Genomic DNA, 27,535 nt, shown 5'->3' with positions numbered 1-27,535 from the left:
TATATTGAAAAGTGTGAATATGTACGGTAATGCCTTCCTATATAATAATCTTCCTTAACTACCATGGAGAAAAGTTGGTAGAGACCGCAGAGGTCAATTTCTTTTTAACTTTGACCCCAATTATGACCCCTTAGCATTTATTGTTTTGGACTTAAATAGAATTATAAAGTTAGATCCCTGTCCAAGTAATCTATATCTAAAATTTCAGGTGTTTATACCTAAAATTGGTGGAGGAATTTCGTAAAGTTCTCAAAGGTCAAATCGTTGAACTTCGACCCCTTAACAGCCAAATTTCTGGCCGAAAACGGATTACAAAAATTTTCCCAAATCTCAATACCCCCCCTTATGCCAAATTTCGAGTCTGTAGACCAAAAACTGACAGAGTTATTTGGTAGGAAAATGTACACAGACAGACACTTTCACTTTAATAGATATACTAGCATTTCAGTCCGGTGTTGTCCGGATGTTCGGAGGTGTATGTTGAGCAAAAAAAAAAAAAAAAAAAATTAAAATAGCGGTCAATTTTTTTAACTTTGACCCCTATTATGGCCCCTTAACATTTTTTTGGGGCTCAAATTAAGTTATTAAGTTAGATCCATGTCCAAGGAACCTATATCTAAAATTTCAAGTGTTTAGACCCAAAATTGGCGGAGGAGTTTGGTAGAGTTCTCAAAGGTCAAATCGTTGAACTTTGACCTCTTAACAGCCAAATTTCTGGCCGAAAACAGATTACAAAGATTTCCCCAAATCTCAGTACCCTGTATATCAAATTTCGAGTCGGTAGACTTAAAATTGACAGAGTTATTGTGTAGGGAAATACAGACACACACACACAGACACGTTCACTTTTATAGATATATAGATAGATACATTAATATTTGATCGCCCCTGAAGATCAGCTAATAAACAAAGGATAATATTTTTCGTTTTGAGTTATGAAACGCGTGTAAGCCAGTAAAAGAATATATAGGAATTCGCCAAAATAAATAAATAAATAAATAAAATATTGATACACAAAAATCATGACGAGATTCTTTCCTTTGGTCATTTGAGACGCAACCAACCAGTATATATTATTGTTCTCAATCTACATTAATTCTGATATATTTTTCAAGCATAGGGTACAGAAGTGCAGTGAAATTATTGATAGGTTGAGAGAGGGTAACAAGTTTGTGTGCAAGAAGTGCGAAACAATACGGATGGACGAGAACTCAGATGTGAAAAAAGTATATTTGGATATTTGGATAGATATTGTAAAGAAAAGAAAAAAGAAAAAACGCGTCGCGATTCGTAAATTACGCTGGACGAGCAGCGAAAGTCTTCTCACTACTACTATCCCTTTCGAAAGAGAAACTGGTTGAAGACAGTCAGAGATTTACAGCAGAAGTCTGTTTGGTGCCGTGTAATGACAGCCAGCTGTATTGAGTGCGTGAAATGAATAGAATAAATACTTTTTTTTTCTTCACCAAGAAAAGTTCGTGTCCAAGCTTTTTATTATTTCCGAGTCTCTAAATACAACGTCGGGAAAACATAGTATGGACGCGAGAAAAATAGGGATAAACACCTGACCAAAAATAGGTCAATTTAGGTCAATTTTTAAAGCCGTCTAACACATGCTAAGATGTAAAACGGACATTAAATCGTTATGACCTGAATTATGATGTAGATGATTTAAAAAAATATTTATTGTACATTTTAGTTAGTTTAAGGGGTAAGGATACTAGGATTGTTTTCAAACTGGAAAAATTATGAAGTTGCAATCTGGAGATATATGACATCTACCCAGATACTGAACTAATACGTACAAGGGGTGTTTAAATCAATTTCCATTTTATTTATGCAGTAATATTCATTTATTTACGACTGAACGAATTAGTTCAACCAGGTCATAAAGGTGATGAGGAAAGAACTGAATAAGAATTATTTTCTTACTCGTCAGATTTGTAAATTTCCATTTCTTTTCGTGTTCAATCATTATGTCAGGCATCGTACCATAGATGGGGGATCCTCCGGGAATCATAATATAAACAGAGGAACGCATTGGGGACGTATTTCTCTAAAGAGGTGGAATGCATAGTTAACCAGTGATGCAAACTAAAACTTTCTAAATAGAAACAAAAGAAAATCTCTAGAAAACCGCTAAATTTTTACTTTTGTATATTACATTGTACTATGTTTCCTATGCATTTTTTTATGTTATTTAAATTGTTATTCGTGACTTTAAATATTATTTGTACTTAATTTTAATGTTAACAAGCAAAGAGAAACAATGGCCATAATTTGTGAACAAGTGGTGCGTCTTACTAGTCGAGAAATGTAAAATTTAGCACAGAATTTATAAAATCGTGAGTGATTAAGATTTATAGGCTTCGTAGAGGGCAGAGATATTTAAAAATATTGACATTTTATTGAAATGTACAACAACTACTCTTCTGCATATACCATGTATGCAATATGGCTTAAGAAATCGCCTTATATAATGACTAGATAGGAAATGAATACGAAAAGTAGGTTAACTAAAATTTAGAAATCGCGTGTGTGTTGGTGGAAAACGAAATCTCCAGAATTTACAAAAAAAAAAAAAAAAAAAGAAAAAAACGCTAGCGGATATATTCACATTTAATCAACTAGATTCCAAACGAAATCTCCAGATCTAGCGGGTAAAACCGCTAAATTGGTCACACTGTAGTCAACCTACACACGAAGTATATCTTCCACTTCCAAAGTATGATCTCATTGTTAAAAAATTGGATGGTATATCCGGATAGAAAATCGAGAAAGAGAAAGGTAGTCGATGTATATAGAAAATGGCGGATATAGCTATAAACATTATTCGTTTACTTATCAAACCGAAACGTTTTTTTCTTGTGCCTATAAAGACACGCAATGACGCCCACCAAACGATTGCAAGAATTTTTTCTACTAGAAAAACTTATTCGAAAAAAAAAAAAAAAGGTCGTTTCGTCTTTGAGTTACAACGAAGTTGATTGCTGTTCTGCATCTTCACATACCAAACGTGCCCTCTCTTCCTCCTCCTCCAATTCTTTTAATGATTACTCACACAACTTTGTTTCTCGTGTCGTCGTCGTTGTTAAGGTGCCAGGAAAAGTGCCAAATATATTCTGTTGCGCAAAGATAAGTGGGAAGAGAAATAAAATTATGGAGAAGGGATTGGTCCTTGGTTATTATATTATTAATGGAGGATTTAGCAGAGAAGCCAGCAAACGATTAAGGGAAAATATCAAATACACAATCAATAAATGATACCATAGCTCATTTTTTTTTTTTTAAGTAGTACTAAATGCTTTTTATTAAATCTCAAATATTTGGTTTTTACGAGCTGTTTTGTGAACAAGGTGGCGGCCTAGTGTTTTCTTTGTGGGAAACAAATGTGCCGCCATATTGTTCGTTAAACAGCACGTAAAAAAAACCCAAAAAAAACGAATATTCGAAATTAAAAAAAGAGCATTTATAACTACTTTAAATCACACAAAAATTGAGCTAGGTAGTAACTTGTATTAGCTATGGTATCATTTAGTTATTGTATATTTGATTTTTTTTTTTTTTTGCTTGTTGGATTAGTCGGGGGTATGTACGTCGAGGAGGCATAAGTGCTACGAGCTCATCAGAGCATATTCCATTAAAGTACTTTAAAACAGGCACAGGGATGCAACATTTCAACGAAGGGACAGAGGTTAGAGCTTGGCCGACAGTGCGGGATCTATTTGGTTTTAACTTTTTTAATCCTTTCTAAAAGTGAGAGGCTAGTGGTAGATGTATCAGCCTAGATGCGTCAGCAATACTCCGTACATAGATAAAGATATGGGATATTCTTTTAGAACTGTAGTTAGTCCATGTGCCAAAGTATCGCTCTCTTTGGAAGTTAAGTCTACGCACTGATACAACGGATTTTGTTTGTGCATTAATAAGAAGCGTGTTCATTGTTCAGAGTGACGACGGATCATTATGCAAATTGGCATTTTTACTGCCGCACTACGCGAGAAGCGCGAATACAATTCGTTATGTAAGATTTAGGTATAGGGTCCCGACTCCTACAGAGAATTTCTGATTGGCTAAAGTCTGGTATAAGGTACCAATATTAAATATTGGATTCAATCAGTATTAAGGATATAAGTTGAGATTTTTTATTTCTAGTTGTAAATATTACTATTTATTACAATGAGAACAGTAGTCCGAAGATTCCAAATAATACGAATAACAAATCCTCATCTCGAAAATTCAGAAACGTAACACAGAATAAGTGTTTTTAAATGATTAAGTATCAAATAATTTAGAAACACTTATCTTGTGTTACGTTTCTGAATTTTCGATATGAGGATCGGTTATTCGTATTATTCGGAATCTTCGGACTACTGTTCTCATTGTAATAAATGGTGATATTTACAACTAGAAATAAAATAGGTTTAAGGCTCCCAAAATTCGTACTAGAACTGTCCGCAAGAACTCTTGGCGCAGAGATTAAATTACTTGATAAAATCAATTGTAAAAGTGATATTCTTTTGAAGGTTCAATTCTCAGTACAATTACGAATTAAGACCTCTATCCAGACATGGCTGACGGAACGAGAGCATGCTACCCCGCGAAGTAAATAACAGGATTCTGTCCGAAATTCCGTCCAAATTTCCGAGTTCGACAAGATACATCGGTTGGAGGTTACATCGCAAATGACACTCAAGATGAGAACAGTAGTCCGAAAAATCCAAATAATACGAATTCATTATTATTATTATTGTAACTACTACAAATGCTGATGTATAAATCACTCAAATATAAATATTGTTGTTATTGCTACATTGTTAGCGCTAACAAAAATGAACAACAATACAGAAACAAGTTAAAGAGCAATATAAAATACAAGTAATGGATTTTATTTATTTTTTTTTTCATTTTCAGAAGAATAAACTACGAATAAGCAACACATTAATAAAAAGACCTCCCAAAAACACATAAATAATTCGTCGACATCTATGCTGATGACACGACCATCTATGGCAACACATCAAAGGCCGTAAATGACAAAGTTCTCTCTGATTCTCTCTCCTCTGATCTTGAGCGCGTGGTACACTGGGGGGAAGAGGTGGCTGGTGGCATCTAAAACCAAGCTCCTATCTTTACATCATCAACACTGATCCCTATCACCTGGCATCAATTGAAATGGATGGCTCTCGTCTTGGGGAGGCTCCATGTTTTGACAAGCTTCTGGGTTTGAACTTTACTCCTGATCTGAAGTGAAACGCGTACATCAAGTCTGTTGCCAAGGTCGCTGGGAAAATGGTGGGGTCCTTCTACCGCCCCAGAAGATATCCCACTGCTGATGCAATTCTCTATCTATATAAAAGCCAAGTACGTCCAAGGATGGAGTACTGTTGCCACATCTGGGCAGGAGCTGCTAAAAACAGCTTATCCTGCCTTGATAGAGTACAAAATAGACTTCGTGGCTTAGTGGGGATGCCCTTCTCTTCCCTGTAACCTCTCCCACAGAAGAGACGTTGCGAGCCTGTCTTTGTTTTATTGTTATTTTCATGGCAAGTGCTCGTCCGAGCTTCAATCTCTGATCCCCTCGCCAATCTTTCACGATAAACACCCGTCTAGCTGAAACCACTGTCAGTAATTTTCCCACTCTTTATCTGTGCCTAAATCAAAACGTAGATTCAATGAACAAAGCTTCTTTCTTAAAAGTGCACGCCTATGGAACTCTGTTTCCCACCTGACTACAACTTGGATGTCTTCAAGTCCAACATAAACAAATTCTTGATGAACCGTCCCCTTAATTAAGACACTTTATCAAATCTCCAATACTAACGATTACTACGATACTATCCCATTGATTACTGTACACGCAATAACCCTTATTCCCGAGTGGCATCCGGACCTTGATAAGCGGTGACCTCAATGTTTAAAAAAAAAAAAAAAAAAAAAAACTTTTAAAAACTTGTGTTTTTGGTTGGTGTGCCTCTATGATTGTTATCTTTTGGTACGAGGTAACAAAACTTAGAACGACCATCTTTGATAGAGATAATATGATTTTCGGACAAACTTTTTAGGTAGGAATAATAAAGACTTTTGCACACACACTTGTTGGTATGGTAACAAGATCATAACCACAACCATTTTGGCGATGAGGTTTTCAGATCACCCTTTTTGGTAGGATAACATGGCGATCGAACCAATCGCTTTTATAGGGGGCTAACTAAATAGAGTGGTTCAAACGTCTAATTATGCGAACCATTTGTTTTATTTTAATGGATTACATCATCCTTGTCTTACTTCAGTATTTCTAACATAATAAACGATGTTCAATGTAATAGATGAACAGTAGTATAGTGGATGACGTCATATCTTTGTGATATCCCTTTGTGCACGGGAGCAAAGGTTTATCAGTATATTAGTTTGTCTGGGTTTAGACAGTTCGTCTATAATATAATTATTTTTTTTATATCGACAGACACTAGTGTTTCATGCTTTCGCAATCATCAGTGAAGGAAGTGGCAATTGCCGCTGGTCGAAGGACTAACTCCGCTACAGAGTTACCTTTGATTCCATTAGCAAGGAACGTTACCCCTGGACCACCATCAACCGCCATGATAATCAAGGGAAATTCACCATTTATAAAGTCAAATACATGTATAACATTATTAAGACGTTCTTGGCCTTCGGACCAAGATCAAAGTGTCTCAACATGAATGAATTATTGTATTATTATTTTTTGTTTTTACAAGTCAATAAAAAAATGTTTTGAACAATTGGGTTCTACGTAGGACGTCCCCCAGTACGAAACGGTGACTGTGGTATTATGGTGGAAGAAGATACAAAGAGAAACTTTTGTTTAGTTCGAGAGTGACAAGGATGACCAGCGACCCACATTTTCCCTCTTTTGAGTTGGCCTTGTGCTTAAGTTTTTTGTTCATGTTGAACTTACATTGTATTTTTAACCTGAATAAAATATTATTAGACAACCCAGAGCGTTACAGTAACTGTTTATAGAGACGATTGTGATACAAAAAGACATGAATCGTCTATGTTTTGATTTAATGGATGATGTTATCAGTTTTTTTTTTGGGGGGGGGGGTTATTCCAACATTTTTTGCATAATAAAGGATCTGTTCCTGATGTCTGACTGTTTAGTAGATTTTTTTTTTTTTTTTGCGCTTTTTAACCTAAAACAAGGCATATTGTCACTTAGAACTTAAGAGATTACTATTTGGGATCGTATCTAACAAGGGAATGCGGCAAATTGAGCAGCGAGATGTCTGTTCACATTACATTTGAACATAGCGTCATCCCTTTGCAACGTTATAAAGGATTTGCCCGGTATCTTCAAATTTTGAATGGATGACGTCATAAACTATGAATCCAGGTTTTGGACATTCGTCATTTTATACGGCCCCAAAAATTTGTATCAAAATAGAATAAAAATGTGCGTGTCAAAATCATCCTAAATCTTATTCAGATAAAAAAAATAATAATTGATTCAAAAACCTTTTTTTTTTTTTTTAAATTTAAATGTGTTACCCATTGAGACAAAAATCACGGTGAATGTTTTTTTTTTGGGTGGGGAGGGGATTTAAAGTTTAAAATTTAATTAAAAATAGAAAAAGTTTTATATTATTCTGCTTTTCATATGATAAAATTCAGGCTTTTATCTAACTGCTAAAAAAAAGTTGCTCAAGAGTGGATTTTAATAGTTTTTAACCTTTTTTTTTTGTTTTTCATTTTTGGCTGTGCCCAGTAAAAACACTAAAAAACATTTTTAGACAGGTAGAAGAGTAAATTATTTTGCTTTTGATAACGTATATTTGTTATATTTTGATCACTTTTTCATATCTCTGGATTGTAAAACAAACCTGTTAATAATTTCACAAATTTTGTTACACTTTTTATGTAAGTTAAAGAATTTAATACAAAGACGAAGTTCTTGTTTAAATTTTGTAAAAAAAAAAAAAAAAATATTTACTTGTCTCCAGACGACGGCAACTTATTTTGTTTTTATTTCATAAAGACATACGTTGCTGGATTAAAGCAAGGGTAATGCATTGGAACAATCAGGCAGGCCATCGAAATTTCTTCTTACACGTATTATCATCCGTCCAATAAAAAAAAATCTCCCACTCCTTTCACCAAATTAAGAAGCATAACGTATTTATTTAAAATGTTTAAAAAAAAAAAAAAAAAAAATGAATGGTGAAAATCTCATAAACGCGATTTAGAAACGAGATCTCAAGATTAAAACGAGATTTTGCTTGTTATTTATTTTATTGAAGACTTTTTTTTTTGCATCTCCAACTAGTGAATAACTGACTAAATGATGTCGTTAACCAACGGTAAAATGTTGGACTTTTTAGCGGCGAACAACTTAATGGTGAAGAACCAAAATCGGTTAGAGCGAAATGAGGATTATTTGGCGCACAAAACCGGCCCCGATTTTGGACGAAATCCTTCGCCACTAGAGAGACACGAAAACCCAACGCCACGTGTTGATGGTCATTCTTCCAAACTAGAAATGAATTCTACAGAAACGATCAACTCTATCCCTGTTCGTGACACTGTCACGCTAAAAGACTCCATTCCGATTCCAGCAATCGTACCAGACAGCAGTCTTCCGCAGCTCCGAGCTTCCACCGGAGAACTGTCCAATGTTACCTTGCCGATTGAGATCAACCAACGACCGATGCAAACAATTTACATTGACATTCTCAGAATAGACAAGTAAATTTAATTTATTCCTTAAAATGTTGGGTTTTTTTTATGCCCGATATTTTTTGGCGCCCTTTCCATTCCCCACCTTTTTTTTTTTTTACAAAGAATCGAAAGGATATTTTGAAGAGATTTTCTTCTACAAATAAAATATTTTCTCTTGGAACTTTATTCTAGATTTTTTTTTTTTTTCAATATTACAAAAATTAAAAAAAATCCCGCACTAAGTTGTGATCTTCCATCGATTAACCGAATACTACAAAGAACTTTACTTACCAAAGTTATTTTTTTATATATATATATAGTTTTGATTGCTAAAAATTTTCGTTTCCGTTAATGTAGGTATTTTACCAGTCAGTCATCCATATCGCTATGAATGTTTCCAATTGCGATTTTAGGGACGGGCAATTAATCGACATGAAACCGAAATTAAACCACTTTTTAAATTGCCCTCCAACTTAAATTTAGGGTCGATTACGACTTTTTAAGAATAAGTTTAAATTTTAAGTGCTTATACACTTATTGTAGAGCGCTATTTTAAAAAAAAATTTGAATTCGAGTTTTACGATATCCTTTAAATTAATAGGTAAAAATACAGATTAATTACAAAAACCCCTACTCTCCCATGTTTAGAATGGCTTTCTAAATAAAACCTTATTTCAGCACGGTACAATAAGTGCATAAGTATTTTTTCTGGTGCTTGTATATGTTAGTACTGCTTATATATTGTTAGTATTTTCTAATTAAATGTTTTACGATATTTTTTATTAGATTGTAGGTGAAAGTAAAAAAAAATAGTTAACACCCTCCCCCTGTTAATAATTGCTTTCTAAATAACATTTCAGCGCAGTAACAGATGCACAAATACCAATTTCCTTCAAATTTAGTAATCCACTTTAATTATTATTTTTTTTTTTTTTTTTTTTTTTTTTTTTTTTTTTTTTTTTTTTTTTTTAGAATAAAAAAAACAAAAACTTAGTCTACTCGCAATGCCTTATTTTGGTTGAAAAATATATTCATCTCTTTTATTCGTCGATAAAATACGATCAGGTAACAGATATTTTACCAAAACCTGTACATTTCTGTTTACCTATGTTGCCTGTGTGGGTTTTGTACTGATATTTTTTCTGGTTGCGATTAGTTCAGTAGACAGTCATTGTCATCGGTTAAATTCATTTTAGTTTTTCAGATGTGTTCCTTAGCATTTTTAAGACTTCAAATCGTATACTGCTTCACTACTTTCCGGTTTCTATAAATCGGAAGCATTTTGGCCAATATGGATACCCGACAGGAAAATACAGATTTTCCCTCTCCACTAAAAAAAAAAAATCGTGTTCAATTCTCGTTAAGCAAAGTTTTTTTTTTTTTTTTTAATTTTCTGTATGTTTCCTCTTAAAAGAATTAATTTCTTAATGCGTTTAAATTTTCTAATTCTGCCCAATTTCTCTTTTTGGTCATTTTTTTTCAACTTCTCGTGAGATTTTTTTTTTTTTTTTCCATATTTCAGTTTTCTCTCTAAGCTTTATATTCGATAGATTTCGTCTTTCTATTGAACTTACTATCCGATTAAACAACTTTGTTTCAAACCTGTTAACAAATTTCTAATAGTCGTGTTAATAAACAATGCGGTACTTGTACAGTTTAATCAAGGCATTAAACAAATGAAAATATCGAAAAATTTAAATTGTACGTATCCGTTATGGAATGAGGTTCTCCGAAAAGTTTCACTTAATTTCATCAAGTAATTTTTTTTTGTTTTTTTTCGCTGTAAAAAAAAAAAAAAGATACCGAGGAAAAGGTTCGATTTTTAGGAATAAAAGCTAGTATTAAAGATGGAATGTCAGCGCATTAAACTGAGTTATCTCCCCGTAGCGTGTTAAAAAAATTTCAAAGATTTCTTCAACGCGCTGTCATAAAAACGTGTTTTTCCGCTGTTAAAAAAAAAACAAAAAAAACTACTCGATCAAAGTAATTTTTTTCGGAGATCTTCAGTCCAAAACGGATACGTAAGAATATAACTTTTTATGTCTTCATTAAACTGTACAAGTGCCAACAATGCTATTTTGATTATGCCTTTATGGACATCTTTGCAAATTAAAATAATACAAATTTCATTTCTACATTCTTGTAACTTTCCAATTATATATATATATATATATTTTCCTTCTGTGCTTATAATTTTTCAAAGATTATAAATATGTCCATACTAGCCATCAGTCTCTGTCTAAAACAACGCATTTGATTGCCAGCCCAGAAAAGTCATTAGGCTTTATTCGCAATCTTACCATCATGGAAAATTAGCTCCATTTTCAGAGGTAGATACGCCAATCATGATTATCGAAAGGCAGTCTAAAAGTCGCCCTCAAACAGTTCTGTTTGTATTCCAACACGTAGGAAAACCTTGCCGAAGACATATCTCTGACGTACCGCAAACTAAGAGGGGCTACACTTGAATCTGCACGCATTGAAGAACGCGAGAGGAAACGTACTATTAAAGAAGACGGTCATATCGCTGCTACAGAATCATCCCACAGGTGACCTACATGCGGAAGATATTTCAGAGCGCCAATCTGACTGACGAGCCATCTCCGGACCCACAGAATAATTGTCTGGTCATCTTCGCAAACGATGGACGAACATCGTTAGAATGTCTGTATTTCGATAACGAACAAATTAATTTTATTTACTGTTGTTACATGATACTGATTACGGCGGTAAACAAATGTTCGCCATGTTTTTTCTGCTTCGCGACCCCCCCCCCCTTTTTTTCTATAGTTCGTGCAGCTGAACGTCAAATAGTGGTCGCGGTACTTGTAAGGAATGAGTATCCCAGAAATGGTCAAAGTTGTTAATGATTTGAAAGCTGCAAAAATACAAACGACATCAACCATACGTAGCGTTTGGTTTCAGGTTAAATAATGTCAACCCCTCAAATATAAAAATAGTGGTCTTCAGATCGTAACTTGCTTCAGCCATTTTCAAGATGAATTCACCGTAATTACTGGAAATTCTATTCCTTAGAAGTACATTTACTTCTGTAACTACAAACGGGAAGACATCAGTAATCGGGGGAAAAATCGATCTACGTGTTATCGAAATGCACAAAGGTTCTAAGAGTTCATGACCACTGAAATATCGACCGCTAAAGACTAGGAGCATTTTACATTAAAAATTGGGTTTTGTTTGTTTATTTTAAGGCTCGGGTAAAGGTGTGGAATAATTTTTTATAATTTTCAGTATCGTTTGTACTGATAATTGAACTTTCAACCCACAAAAGACTGTCTTAGAGCTTTAGCTGTTGCGCCTCAACTGAATGAATAATTTATCACCGTGGATTAAATAGTACAGTTCTGAATTCCGTACAGATAATAGAGTTTGGCAAGGCTCATCTGAAGAAGGTCGGAGGTTACAAATCTTTCAAACTAATCGATTTTATCTTTTTTCATTTATTTTTTGCGCGACTTTGAAATCGTAAGCAGTTCCTGGCATTTTAGGGGTTTTCTATTAGTACACAGGACCGAAACCGTGATTAATTCAACCCAAACAATATAAAAACTATTTACGATTAAATTGCAGAAACTCTATGATTTTTGAATAATCAGTGAAACGTCAATATTTACGGTGCTTTTAAAAATTGTTCAAAAAGTAAATTACGATTAGAGCTAATTGAAAAATATTCCCACTTCACACAGGCTGGGAGTTATCAGGGGGCACGAAATTTATCTAGACTCTTTTAATGTGGTACATTGAGTTGATGCTGCATGAAAACGTCAGCTTTCTTGGCCAAAGGCTACTTTGTCTTTGCTCTACGAATGGTAAAGATTAAGGAATGTTTTGGCTTAATCAATGTGTTTTACCAGAAGAAAAAAACAGTTCAAAAGATCCTAATTTCTAACACGTAATTGGTCTCAAGAACTGACAGCCGAATAAGTTTGTTTTATGGGGGTGGGGACGACAAAAAAAGCAAAAATAAAATGTAGTCAATTGATTCCAACCAATCAAATATAAATGAATTAACATTAGTTTTAAAGTGTATTCGTTGGTGGACAATCTGTTCAATGAGTACAATTTATTTATATTATGAAAAGGGTATATAACTTTATAAGTAATTGAACAATTTAGTTTCAAATCGCTTTCGAAAACTTTACTTGGAGTTAGCTATACGAATAATTTCAAACCTGCAAAGTAAATGTAAACTCGATAACTTATCAGTCCCATATAGTAAGGCTATGTAAGGTAATCGTAGATGGCTTTAAAACATTTAATTCTTATATGAATCTTTCAGAAACACGATTTAAATATTTAAAATCAATTTTTAATCTATAAGAAAGAATGTGCAAGGGAGGACAATTCTCAACCTATATACTCAACGAAGTTTTGATCTACGGATTTGAAATCTGGTACATAGAGTATTCAGACAGGTGGGAAAACATTTTAATCGGTTTTCATCCCAAAAACGGGTTGCTAAGGTGTCAAAATAAAGAAATAAAAAATTAACTAGGAGTAATCGGATTTTTAATCTGTTTGTCAACTGTTTCACGAATACGCATGCGTGAATCGTTCAGATGACCGATTACTTATGTTAATAATAAGTAGGTTTGAAAACACTTTTTAAAGATAGTGTCAAGCTGGCCTAATGGTTATCGTACTTGACTCACTGTCTTAGTTTTTGGTTTCAATCTCAGCTCGAGTATTTTTTGTACTTATAGAAATGAACTGTTTAGAAAAGCATAATATTCGCGTGCACTTTTTTTTTTTTTTTTTAAGGTATTTAACGTTGCGTATAATCTCTACTCCTATAAATTTTAGTGGGTTTTTTTTTGTGTATTAATATTCATATTAAAAATCCTTTTCTATTAGTATTTGCTTTCCCACTAAAGCAAAATGTGACACGACGTCGTTTTTAATGTGGGCTTAAACCAGCTCCCTGAAAAAAAGGCAAAAGGGGCACTCTTGTTGGGACCAAAAATAATAATTGTTCCAGTATAGAGGGTCTCCCCTCCACTGACAGGGACAAACCACCTTAAGTGCAGCATCTGCAGAACACGCACTACACCCTGATCCCGGCCCGAAGGCCAAGAACAGAAAAAGGCAACCCTCTTTTCTATTTATTTAAAAAGAAAATACTGGGTCGTGGAATTGCATTCATTTGCAAAAGATCTAGGTAATTTGCATATCCTTTTAAACATTCATTTTGATTCCCTATTAGTTTTTTTGTTTCTGTTTTCTTATGGGATGGTTATTTTTAGTTAACTATTACATGTAATTATATTTATGCAGATATTCTACATGATTTATATTTGAGTAAAAAAGTGTTAGTGAACACTAACGTCTTTCTCTCTCTCTCTCTCTCGATATATATATATATATATATATATATATATATATATATATATATATAATGTGTGTGTGTGTGTGTTTAAAAAAATTTGCCTACCAAACTCCTATCAGCTTTGGATCTACAGACATGAAACTTAATATATAGGGTATTCGAACCCATGCGAAACTTTATATTTGGATTTTAGCCGGGGGGGGGGAATTTGTGCAAAAGTGAAAATTAAAAAAAAAAATGGGATTTACCAGGTGAAGATCGAACGACGGCATTATGAATATGCATGAGTAACGTAATAGCTATTGATTCATGTTTTAAGTTTTAGCCTTGCAGCAAACATTTCCTAGCTCGGCATTAATGTCAAAGGAAAAAGTAAATCGTAAGCTAAACGTTTTGGTTTCGATTCTCAGTAGTGGCGCACGAGTCACATTTTTAAATCATTGCTATATATTGTGTCCAATACGAAATCTGCATTAATCAAAATATATTTAAGCTTATTTTACGACCGGGCAATGCCGAGCAACCTGCTAGTACCTACAATATTTCTGTTTATAATAAACAAGAAGTCTTCATTAATTAAAATATAATTATACGTATTCTATGACCGGACAACGCCGGGCGGTCTACTAGTAAATATATATATATATATATATATATATATATATATATATATATATATATATATATATATATATAGGCAGTGACCTTGTGAGAAAAATCTTGCTTTTTCATTGAATTTAACAGGATTCCCTATAAAAAAAAAAAAAAAAAAATGAACTTCCTTTCATTTTCCAAAATTTTTAGATTTTGGAAACTGAAATGGCTTAAAATTAATTTTTAGTCACGACACTAAATCAAGTGTTTGAGGCGGCGTAAATTTCCACGAAAATCTGCCAACCTTAAATGTCACGGGCAAAAAAGTTAATTTCCAAAATATTTCTCAAATTCTCGAGTCATTCCAACACCAATTGTGAGCATGTATGCAGGGCTAATCGATTGACCATGCAATTTTTAACATAACTAAGTCAAGTGTTTTTATTTATGACATTGGATATAAAATTTATCAACAAAATCTGTAAATATTTTAACCGCTCCTCAAATAACTTCTCAGTAGGGACTCTTTATTTTTATTTATTGAAGCGTATAGTCTGTTTGATTAACGCGTTTACAACGAAAAGGTCTTGTATAGTACGTCAACTGACGATTTATGTAAGAACCAGAACTGCATTCCTACTTCCAAATGGTTCAATTTCATATATCTAAAAATATCGAATTAAATTTGAATCCACCACCCTATAATAACGATCAATGTGCATTTGTATATAGATATAAATCCGTCCCGTCACAAGTTAGCGATAAAAATGCTCTTAAAAATCAGCGTTGAGGAGACCCGGTGCTCTAACCCACAAAATGATTGACCAGCCCAGTTGGCATTCTTTGGATGGGCGCTTTAGGCGATTAGTAATAAATTGACCACATTCTCAAATCGCAAAAAGTCTAAGGTGCCCTTTCCCCTAAAACTGCATAGAACTATACTAATGTTAGTACGATAGGCAGAGAATAGGAATAATTTTTCTAGTTCTCCATGCCAAAAACTATTCTTTTAATTTTTGTTTTTTGTTTATTTTTTCTTAAAATTGAATTTTTTTATTGTTGATATGAATGAAACGATAAATTTATTAATTTTAAATTACCAGTAAAACTAAAATCTTTAGACCCCCCCCCCAACTCCCACAAGTATAGTTTGCGTTTGCGAACATAAGCACATAGTACATAGGTTTTTCCTAGAAAGTAAAGAATTTATTTTTTTATTTATTTATTTTTTATTTTTATTTTATTTTATTTATTTTTTTTTTTTTTTTGAGATTTTAAAAGAATCGTAATCTGGAATTTAGAAAAGAATCTGTAATTGTATCAGAATCTGTAAAAGTATTGGAATCGTTTCATCACTATCCATACTTCATTTCAAAAGAAACAAAGTTACAAACTTAAAAATTAATCCTGACTCCCGACTGATTGTTGAGGACATATCATACAAATGGTATGAGAAAAGAAACCAGAGAGTTAAATTTATACAGGGTAGAACGATAAATTTGTCGCTCCAAAGAAAACAGCACTACAGTATTATTTTAAATCTTTTTATTGAAAAAATCAATTCAGATAACTTGATTATGTAATAGAGCTGACATATATTCAATGTAACTGCCTTTAGCCTCAACCACCGCTTCGATACTGACCCGAAACTGGGAGCATGCCTTTTTCACAAACGTCGGCGTGAGCTCAGCGAATATTCGACGGATGGTGGCGATCAGCCTAGCTTTGGTGTTGTGGGAGGTCATGTTGGTGATGTTATCAACGTATGACCAAACGAAGTAGTCCAGCGGATTCAGGTTGGAAGGAGGAGGGCCGATGAGAGAAGGGTACAAATTCGTTGCCCTTCTGAAGTCGAGCTTGGGTTTCTTTAGTCTCGTGGACCGGTGCAGAGTCCTGCTGCCACACCCAGGGTTTGCTAGCGGCCATCTGATTGCACCAGTGGATTACCTCACTCTTCAAGACATCCAGGTACATTTTGGTGTTGACTTTCAAGCCGACTTCGAAGATGTGAGTTGGCATGATGTGGCCCTCACTTGAAATTACACCAAAGACCATAACCGTGGCCAGAAACTTTGTTGAACTGCGCTCTCAAGCGTTGAACCGTCCGATGATCTCTCTCGTTGAATATTGTCACTTTCAGACATATGAGGCTCCTATCGCGCTTGAAATTTGTACATAACTAGCCAACTAGTAGATCGTCTGCAAAAAAAAAATGTCATCAAACGGAAATAGAATCATGTCGTCGTCTTTTTTTTTGGGGGGGGGACAATTTTATCGTTCCATCCTGTGTGTGTGTGTGTGTGTGTGTGTTTGTTTATATAACTTCGAATGTTCTTGGCGGGACAACCAAAATGAAGCCTCGTTTTCAAGATGGAAGAAATTACACGATTAGCAAAGCGTTTACCAAACGTTTTGTGTTCAAAATAACTTGTAGCGAATCCGTATACAACTGAAATCTTATCATTTTAAGGTGATGGGGGGGGGATCGTACAAGTTGTACTTATCTTTGTAAAACGTACAGATATCTATATTTGGCTACGTATCTAGGTCTACGATATAATACGTAGTTAGTGGGTAAATGTTAATCAGAGAATTACCTTGTGTAATATTTGACCTTTATATTTCATATTCTTCGGTGAATAAAATATTCTCAAGGAAGGAATTTGTTTTTCAGAATTTTTTTTTTTTTTAGATTTGTATTTGAATTTTTCTCATCTTGGTTACGATATTCACAACATTTCGGCCGGTGTAACCAAACTTTAAAACTACCAAAATTCTTACTCAAAGTGTCCACATGGATCTGTTATGTAATGGTTAAATGCAGGTGTTGATAATCCTTTCTAAGGGACATACTTCTGGAGGTTGAAGATTCAAGCCTTACTATAATCGATAATAACTAAGAATAACATGTTAATTAACACGTCTATCTGTCACGGGTGTGGATTAAATAAAGGATTCAATTTAAAATTCAATATAGGTTCCTGAGTTCAACAAAATTCACCTGAAGAAGGTCGTAACTCACATCAGCTGAAACGCTGTGACTATATTCAGATTACTATTTTAGCTGTTAATCAAAATATGAAGATTGTTGAATAATTTATTTTAAAAACGGTCTCATTCATTTTGAAAACCTAGAATTGTCGTATTCAAGTCTAATATCAACCAATATCTGTTGTGTCGTCCTGTGAATTAATTATAGTAATATTCCATCATACAATTGTGAATATTGCTAACGGTTAATCTTGATAAATGGTGACCCATTAGTTTATATACATCCGTGTATATTTAGTTGCGTGTTAATTTTTAAATCTAAATAAAATTAAAGCCAGTCGTATACATTAAAAATACAATCGAAATGTTTCTAGAAAAGCTCATAGAAATTTCACGCTTAAGTTTTCTATGGAATATTAGATGGTAGAAGAGAGAGACATAATGTGATAAAGTGACGTAAATAATGGGCCAACACGTAAAGTCATCTATCCGGTCACTATAGCAACAAGGGTTTTGATTGGATGGCAAATGTTTGGGGGGGGGTCAACAGCAACAACGTACTCACTCCAAAATTCAACATTTTCTCACCGTGATAAGAGCAGTGGTAATATGATAGCTTCAGTACTACCCTGCTCTAGTAAAAATACAACAGGAACAAAGATCGGTCCTCCCTGCCTTTGCACGTATCAAGTGTGGTGTGGGTTGTAGTAATAATAGTAGTATTAAAAATAGCCCTTTCCTCAGTCAGAAAGCATGTTAGATCCGATGTATATCCCCGGTTTTATGGTGGAATAGATAGCCAGAACCATCTTCACGACACAATGCTAGTCTGTCGTCAATTACGCATCTCAGCATGTGTGGACATAACACAGGGCTTTGAGCTTATATCAGATTGGAGTATTAGGTCATCCTTCCAGACATTAGCCTCTCCTTATGAAGGAGAAACACTGAAGCGTCTTTACCAAGGAATGCTGACGAGACAGATCATAGCTAATTTTATAACCGTCCATTATGCCCCTCTCCTTTTTGAGAAGAACAATATTTCCCAACTAAAAACTGACGTTGTGCCACACACACTTTTCGTATGAACAGAAGAGTAAACATTACTATGAATGTAATTATTCAATTATCAAATTTTGGCCACTCTACGTGTAAATTAAAATTGTTCCCGTATTTACTTGCTTCAAGGAGATTGTTTTCGATCGGATTTGTGACTTTGTATACAGCCTACCATCCACATCGCTTGACTAATCGTCACCAAACTTGGCCCAAACATCAGGTATTGTCTAAATTAGAACTACTGTGACTACTAAGAGACGTAAATCATGATCAGGCAGGTTAAAGTCACACTTTTGGCGGTAACATCGGTCCTGTTCATCGTAGAGATTCGCTACTTGGTCCATCTTGTAGCCAATGAAGTTTCACATTTTATATTACCTTTACGTGACAAGTTTTTACAGCAGACTTTATTTTATAGAAATCGACCTACACAAGTTATGAAGCCATTTGATGTAAGGGACTAAAAAGACACTTCAGTGTTAAAAACTAGCTAACGATAGGTGTTATATGGATAGACTCCGACCCCCAAAACAGCAATTATGTCCCTTTGTTAGAAACCTCATTTATAGAATGTAAGGACTAAAAGACAAAATAAGGGAGGCGAGAATTATGAGGCTGCCGCAAAATAAAACCAAGGTCCACTTTCTACTCTCATTTTGTTCTTATTATATATACATTAAAAATAAACGAACGTTCGCTCGGTACCATGTGAACAAACATGGTAATATAATCAATGCGGCTAGAAAATTTTGACAGCAAGACGAGAAATATTTTTTATTTTTTTTATTTTTTTTACGTTTGTGCTTTTAGTCTTGAAGACTTTTTGTTTGGTTACTTACTTTTTTATCGTCAATTGGAGATTGTTTCCCGAGTGTCGTATCAAATCCTGCCCGTCGACGTGTGTAAGTTCCGCTGCATTGACGTTACCAATCTTCAAAATGACGTCGCCAGCGTTCAGCCGACTCGCCGCTACACTTCCCACGGTCACCTGGAGAAAAAGAAAGAAAAAGCCATCTTAAAAACTGGCAAAAAAAAAACCAAATAAAGAAAAATGAATAACATTTTTTAAATACCTTACGATTTATCAAGAACTCCCTATCCCCCCCTCTCTCTCTCTCTCTCTCTCTCTCTCTCTCTCTCTCTCTCTCTCTCTCTTTCTGATTTTGGAAAATAATGATAAACCTCGACAGAAGAAAAAAAATCAAATTCATTAAATCGAATTTTTTTTTAGGAAAAATTCTTATCGTCTCCTTTGATAGAAGTTATTTTAATTTACAGCTCATATATTAAACACATATTCCAGACATATCTATCATTAAGACGAAAAGCTAAACTCCAAAAGAGCGCTTAGCATATTTATTATGATGACAATTATGAAAGAAAAGCAACTCTACATTTTAAAATAAAAGCATTGGTTACATGAGCATCCTAGATTCTTCATTTCTGGGAGTCCCACTGGAGAGATCTAACAGCGGTGGATTCTTAACACTCTTGTTTCTTTCGAACACAACTAAGAGGAAACAATTCAGTGGGGTTCAGAACCGATGTACACCCATAATCATTTCCCTACACCCTTGTGCAACTGCTTCAGAATCATGCCTATTTGAATTCCAAATCGCCATTCAATGTAAATGGCATGAAGACAATATACTCATTCTTTTACTATGTCAATCTTTGCAAGTTTAGGATGATATTACAGTATATGTTAATCGCTTCTGTCGCCTCCAAGGTAGATTGTGGCCTTAACAAGAAATTAAAAAATAAATCAACAGAATTGAGGATATACCAAGCGCTGATGCGCACAATACTGCTACGAAATCTTCCAACGAGTCTACCTTTCCGATCAAACCACAGCATCCGTGCAAGATGCAACCACGCCAGCATCAAACAGACTCTTCTGGAAAGAACTCACTCGTTTGGTTACGTTTTTCGACGTACTGAAAATATATTCATTCGCATATTACGTATTTCTAACAGTACCTCGCGGCTGGAGGAAGCGAATGGATGGCCAAAGACCTTGATTGGAACGTTGAGGACAGACAAGGAGCTGGTGGCTTGTCCCTGCGCGTCTGCTGCAGTATTCCGAGGACTCAGCTGTGGATCGTGATCTCACTTGAAGCCGGATCAACCCCTCCGCCTTACCTCATCCCCAGGGGATCAATGCCGTAAATGAGTTAGTTAAATCCGTTTGAACAAGGTTTTATTCTATTTTTATTTTTCAATTATATTGGAAAACAAATAAATAAAACGCGTTGGATTGAAAAAAAATAATAATTTGGGTTATCAAGAATCAACTGATTACTCAATTCTGATTGGTTGATAATTAATATATATGCGAAACTAGCTGACCCGGCGTTGTCCTGGAGTTTTATGCCATTTTATTACTATTTTTCTCATTTTAACAGGATTTTAACAGTTAATTTTAATTATTACGACATAGCTTTGTCTTTAAGCTTTTAATTCGACCAACGTGTAATAAAACTACAACTTTTTTTTTAAGATGGATTTGTTGTTAATCTAAGATAAATAAGAATTTCAAAACCATAAATGACTTTCTATTCGATAGTTTAAATTCTGACTAATTCATTCCTATTTTGTTGTAAGCTATTAAATAAATATATTAAATAAATATTAAATAAATATATTAAATAAATATTAAATAAATATATAAGTAAAATATATAAATATTTGACATTTACGAAGAATGAAAAGGGTACTCTAGTAGTTTTAATATCATGAGTAAATTATATTTTAAAATAAATTTTTCAAAAAAGTTCGTTTTAGCACGATTGCATTTTGATTTCAATAAATAATAGAAAATAAAACAGTGTAATTATTTAGAAGCGAGAAACATGGACAGGCGAGAAGTGATAGCACTTTGTTTAATTAGTTTAAAAATGCAAAAGTCAAGTATCATGGTTCAATTGTGTTCTAAATAGAAACATTCATTTCTAACGCGTCCCTATTATGTCAAAGAACCTCCTGTTTAGTTTATATATCTAACCTTTCTGCTTGTGTAGTAATAAAACTTCTCAAATGCACTTGTGATGTTAGGCTGTATAAGGTGTTAACTTTGGTCAAAATCGCTTGTTCCTTCTTTTGTTGGAATTTTTCGATTATCGATACTTATGGAACGCATTTTGATACAAAACCTATCTAAGAACACTGCCAGATACATAAAGTGCATTTGTGTGAAATTTCATAAAAATCAGCCCAGCCGTTTTGAAGTTCATGGGTAACGAACTCGCATAAACAAAGTTTCTTTTAGATAGATGGATAAATAGATAGACAGACAGATATATAGTTATTCGCCCAGTAATAATACCGTACGAATTAATTTTCATGAGATGAACTTCATGCAGATCTTATCAAAGGCTTTAGATATATCAAGCGCTACCGTCTTAGCTTGACCTTTCATATCCAGTTCATGGTATTTTTGTTCAAAAATGACTGTTGGGATATCCGTACTTGAACGGGCTTTCTTAAACCTCTACTGTTTAGCATTGACGAGGCGGTGGACTATCGCTAGATTGATTAATGAATCTAAGATTTTAGTGAAAAGTGAGAAAAGACATATGGGGCCATCTGAGGATCTGTCCTTTCACCAAAATTCTTGATTACCAGTGTCATAGACGTAATTTTCCTGCTACTAAGAAAACAAGATTCAACAAGGAATTTGTTAACGAGCTGGGCTTCTATGTATAACATCTACTAACGCAGTTGACCGATCATTATTGAAACACATCTTCAAAGCATAAGGTTGGGTAATATGAGCTATGATTATTATTTAATTAATTGGAATTCTTTTTTTTAGATGAGTAATTTGTATTATTTATCCATTTATTTATTGTGGACTATTATCTTCATTTTCTAAGAAGATGATGATAATAGTCCGCAATAAATAATTGGATAACTAGGGCCTTTGGGCCAGGATCAAAGTGTAGCATCTGTTCTTCAGATGCTACACTTCAATTTCTTGTTCTCTCACAGTGGAGGAGAAATCCTTCACGACTGAGACAATTTTTATTTTTGTTCCTTTTCTCCACATTAAAAAAAAAAATGACACTGGTGCCTAACTTTGTCCCTTGGGGAAGCATTGTAAATAGGAATTAGGGCTATGATTAGTTTAATTTACTTTTATGCAAAGGGTAAAATAAAGTTGGCAACCTTTCGTAAAAGTACAGACACTTCTGATTTTTGTAGAATTTTAACAATAGGTATTACACATCAATTGATAAATATCCACTAAGTTGCAGTTTCTTTGTAGTATTTTAAAGAATTTAAAGAGGCAAAATATGGTGGCAAACTCCTATTTGAAATATTCAGATTTGGATTGATTTTGATCAATAAGCAGGAGACGCGAGTTAAGCAAGATTCTTTGAATTTGAATTTCAGTTTCTTCTTAGGAGTCCTTAAGCTTTTAATTTTAGAATTTTTCTAGAATCAGTCATGTAATAAATTTTAATCAAAATTAGAATAAGGATTCTAAACATAAGGTTTAGTATAATTATATCTTGATTTTAATCTGTGCAAGGAACATAAAGTGATGAAAAACTCCTGTTCAGAAAATCTATTTCATTCATCCAGAGACGGGTATTTCTCTAGTGTGTATGTATGTATGTATATATATATATATATATATATATATATATATATATATATATATTGTAGTCATCGACATACAGTCCTGTTTCTTTGTATCACAACTCATCAGTGCCGCTAGACTAGCATCTCTCCCTAGCTAAGGATTGAACCTAGAACAGTCGTGAGTTCTCCCACTCGACCATGGAGGCGACGCCCGTAAATAACTCGTCAGAATGTCTATTTAAATAGACACCCGCCACCACTTTTATAGTGCTCAAATCGCCTGTTTGTAAACAAACAAACAACGAGCTTCGCATTTTTCAGCCAATTAAGTAGCGGGTGAGATTATTTACGACAGTGCTCTACCCAAAGAGGGGGGCTTAATATATGTGTGTGTGTGTGTGTGTGTGTGTGTGTGTGTGTGTGTGTGTGAACGAATGAGAAACCTAGCCAACAATATGATATAAATAATGACTAAGAACTTTTTCAAAACCAATTTCACGTATTTTACATTCATATATAATTGCAAATATTCGCCTTTTATTACTAGGTGTAACCACAAGCTTCTCCATAAATATAATAAATGTGACAAGGATTCTGGCGTACGACAAATAAGTTTCTTATGTAATTTATTTCTGTTACCAACACTGGGAAGAGTGTTTTTGGGCTATGGTGGAAGTGAATGGTGTGAGGTCGGAGCCCTTCATGCTAACAAGATCCATCCGTCAAGGTTGTCCGTTATCACCCATGTTGTATATGCTTGAGCCATATTTGCGCCAGCTTTGGGTGAATCCAGTCCCTCACGGGATTACTTTACCAGGTGGCTCTACCCCGGTAAAGTATACCGCCTATGCCGACGACGTGACTGTGCTTGTAACGAGCAGTGCCGAGATTAGAATCATCGAAATAGAAATAAGTCAGTATGCATGCAAAGGTCACAGGGGCCATAATTAACTACGTTAGGTCTATTGGCTTACATATCGGTGCCTGGAGGTTATGCCTCTTCAGGGACCCTTTGGCTGGACTGGTGGGCCCTGCAAGCTACTCAGCGTTTGGTTTGGCCCCGACATCCAGCTAGAGAAAAATTGGTCGGGAGTATTGGAAGCGGTCATGGTCACATCTCATTTGTTGGCCTTGAGAAACCTGTCATTGAAGGGTCGGGCAGATGTATGTAATTCTCATATCTACCCCCTCATCCTATATCGTATATCAGTAATCCCACTCCCGGAGGCCTCACTAGTTGATCTGGTGCATGCTCTTTTCACGTTCTTATCGCACGGAAAGCAAGCCATGGTTAGCTGGGAGGTCTGTTACCTGCATCCGTCTGAAGGCGGTCTGGGTATGCCTAGTGTGGAAATTCGTAGACACACTCTTAGACTAATATATCTGGACCGAATATGTACACCTAGTGAGGGAAACGGTGTCTTCCGGATGGAAGACACTAAGAAAGCCTTTCAGGCTTTGGAGAGTGTGCATTTGGCTGAGGGGGAGGCACACAAGTTGCCCCGAAACGAGTGCCCTTTCTATTGCAAGAATTGTCAGGCCTTGAGATTCCTTCTATGTGTGAAAGAATGCCTCTCTGACACCCAGCTGTTGTCTCGCAAGGCACTATATCGGGCTTTAGTGAGGGGATCTTTTCGAGACAAAAAGATTGAGAAGTCTGGTTTTACGAAGGAGGAGCGCCACTTGATAAGGCCTTGGGCACCTGGGTCGAGCTGCTTCGATAATTACGAGGCATCACTCACCTGGCTGGTAATTTGGAATGCCCTCTGGGTTGGAAAAAGACTCTACGCAGTGGGTTTTATTGAGACATCTAATTGTGTCCAATGCGGAGATTGAGAGGAAGACCTTGATCATGCTTTCTTCCACTCTGCTATCGTTCGACCATTGTGTGAGTTAGTTGAAGGCTTCACGGTCCGCATGCTGAACGGGCAGTTTTTTGCACTGGAGTCGGTTTCCCTGTGCTGCAACTGGGCACCGATTATGAAGAAAGAAGAATGTTATGTATTTCTGTGTGATGAGAAGCGTGATTTAGACGAAGCGACAGAAGGTGGTTTACGGAGATGAGACCTTCACTGCTCCCCAGCTTGTTCTCATTTTCAAACATCGACTGAAAATGCAAATTAAGCTGGAGAAGGTGAAACTCACTCTGGCAAATTCGCTAATTTACATATTGCAAGAATAATGGACTTACTCCAAGACTAAAAACATAAGTACATTAAACACGTTATTGGGTAGCGATTTATAGCAGTTATGGCCTAGAATCATGACGTGTACTTCTGTAACATACTTTTGCTAATATAAGTTTTTGTTAACTATATCGCTGTGTTTGTCTTGATTATTACCATCTTGCAAGGCCACAACACTGGCGACGAGAAACTCGAAACATGCTCCTCTACAACAAAGTCAATTAACTTTGAACAGTACTTTGAACAAGTACTCGACTGAGCTCTAATCTATGCCTCCAACTACAAAACATTCACAACAAAAACTCGTCTAGCTAAAATCACTGTAAATAATTTGCCTTCCTTGCCAATGTTAATGCATTTTGTTATCCCGTCCTCCTAAATAATTTAATTCTAACCATCTTTAGCCATCGTTACTAATCCTTTCAGTGTGTTTCACTGTCTACGTAACAAACTATGTAATCTTATCCTCAAGTGGCTTTTTGGGCCTCAATAACAGTGACTTGATAATACAGAAAAGAGAACAACAATAAATAGCATTTTGTTTATTATTTCGTAATTTTTCTTAGCTAAACCTTGTTTAAACCACTTCTTTGTGAGAACGTCGTTCAAAATCAGATTAACAAAACATTAATTCTAACATGGTTACTCAGTGTTGCTCAAGTCCAGAGGAAAAGACTGCTGCACAGAATTGACAGTAACTTCCCGATATGGAAAGCAAATAAACGAATTACTACGTTCATAACAGAATTGCGCGCGCGCGCACACACACACACACACACACACACACACACACACACACACACACACACAGGCTACGCCAGGTAGGGAATGATTACACACTTAAGCGTTAATTTCAGGTACCCAGGTTTCACATCCTTGCAAATTTTTTATAAAAGTCTCAGTTAACGAAACAACGACTGCGTCGATTAGCCTCTTTCAGACGCAGTCGAATCCTATGACGTAAAACCTGGATGCTCGAAATAGACGTTTGAGTTAATAGTATATAAAAAACACACATACACACATTCTGCTTTTCTTTTTTTTTTCTTTTTTAATGATAGAGCACTTTGGTTGATTCTTTCCGTCGATAAGAAATGCTCACTAATATATATATAATTCTTGATAGCATCTTCATAATAAATGTCACTGAATGGTAAAAGTTATCACTGACCAAAAATAATATAGGAATTTTCTTTCCCACGGGAAATTTCAAACTTTCGGATATTTCTACTTCATACAATATTATTCCGGATACAATGTCAACGGTTCACACACACAAAAATATACACACACACACACACATATATATATGCATGTATATATATGCATATATATACACATACATATATATAAGCATACATGTACGCATACATATATATAAACATATATATAAGCAAACATGTACACATACATATATGCATACACACATATATATATATACCTACACACATACATATATACATACACACATATATATATATATACACACATATATATATACACACACATATATATATATATACATACACACATATATATGTATACATACACACATATATATACATACATATATGTACATATATATTATACATACATGTACACACACACACACATATATATATATTTATTTACACACACACACACACACACATACATACATACATACATACATACATACACAACAACTTCTGGAAGGCCCCGTGGAAGTCCTCTAATGTGAGCGTGTTAATGACCCTCGTTACAGCCTCTATCATCTCCTCAAGTGTTCTCATAATGACAACCTGTAAGGTTTTCCTTGAGCTTAGGGAATAACCAAAAGTCACAGGGAGCAAGGTCTGGACTATCGGGGTGGGGGTGGAGGCTGTCTTGATGCCCATCTAAGTCAAATAGTCTGTGACAAGGATTGAGTTGTGGACTGATCTTCTCTGAGCACCCTTGGGACAAACTTCGTGCCAATCTTCCGCATCTTCAGTTTCTCACAAATAATTGTGTGTACAGTTCCCACACTGACATCAAACTGTGCACATATTGTCTCTATAGACACACAATGATCCTTATCCATGAAATTATT

General features: G+C 34.9%; 1 protein-coding gene across 23 annotated transcripts in view; it reads right to left on the bottom strand.

Moving 5' to 3' along the window:
• The window catches only part of LOC145293860 (uncharacterized), a 337,198-nt gene that overhangs the window by 210,837 nt on the left and 98,826 nt on the right, over window positions 1-27,535 (bottom strand). For all 23 annotated transcript variants that reach the window (XM_080140571.1, XM_080140581.1, XM_080140587.1 and 20 more), the window contains exon 2: window positions 19,531-19,679. In XM_080140571.1, the coding sequence (XP_079996697.1) occupies window positions 19,531-19,679 (149 nt within the window). The remainder of the gene's footprint in view (window positions 1-19,530; window positions 19,680-27,535) is intronic.

The sequence above is a fragment of the Euprymna scolopes genome, chromosome 15 (assembly GCF_053919585.1).
Source record: "Euprymna scolopes isolate OS-2025 chromosome 15, ASM5391958v1, whole genome shotgun sequence".
Taxonomy (NCBI): Eukaryota; Metazoa; Mollusca; class Cephalopoda; order Sepiida; family Sepiolidae; genus Euprymna; species Euprymna scolopes.
Note: the sequence above shows the minus strand (reverse complement) of the source record. Positions and strands in the feature narration are given on the sequence as shown.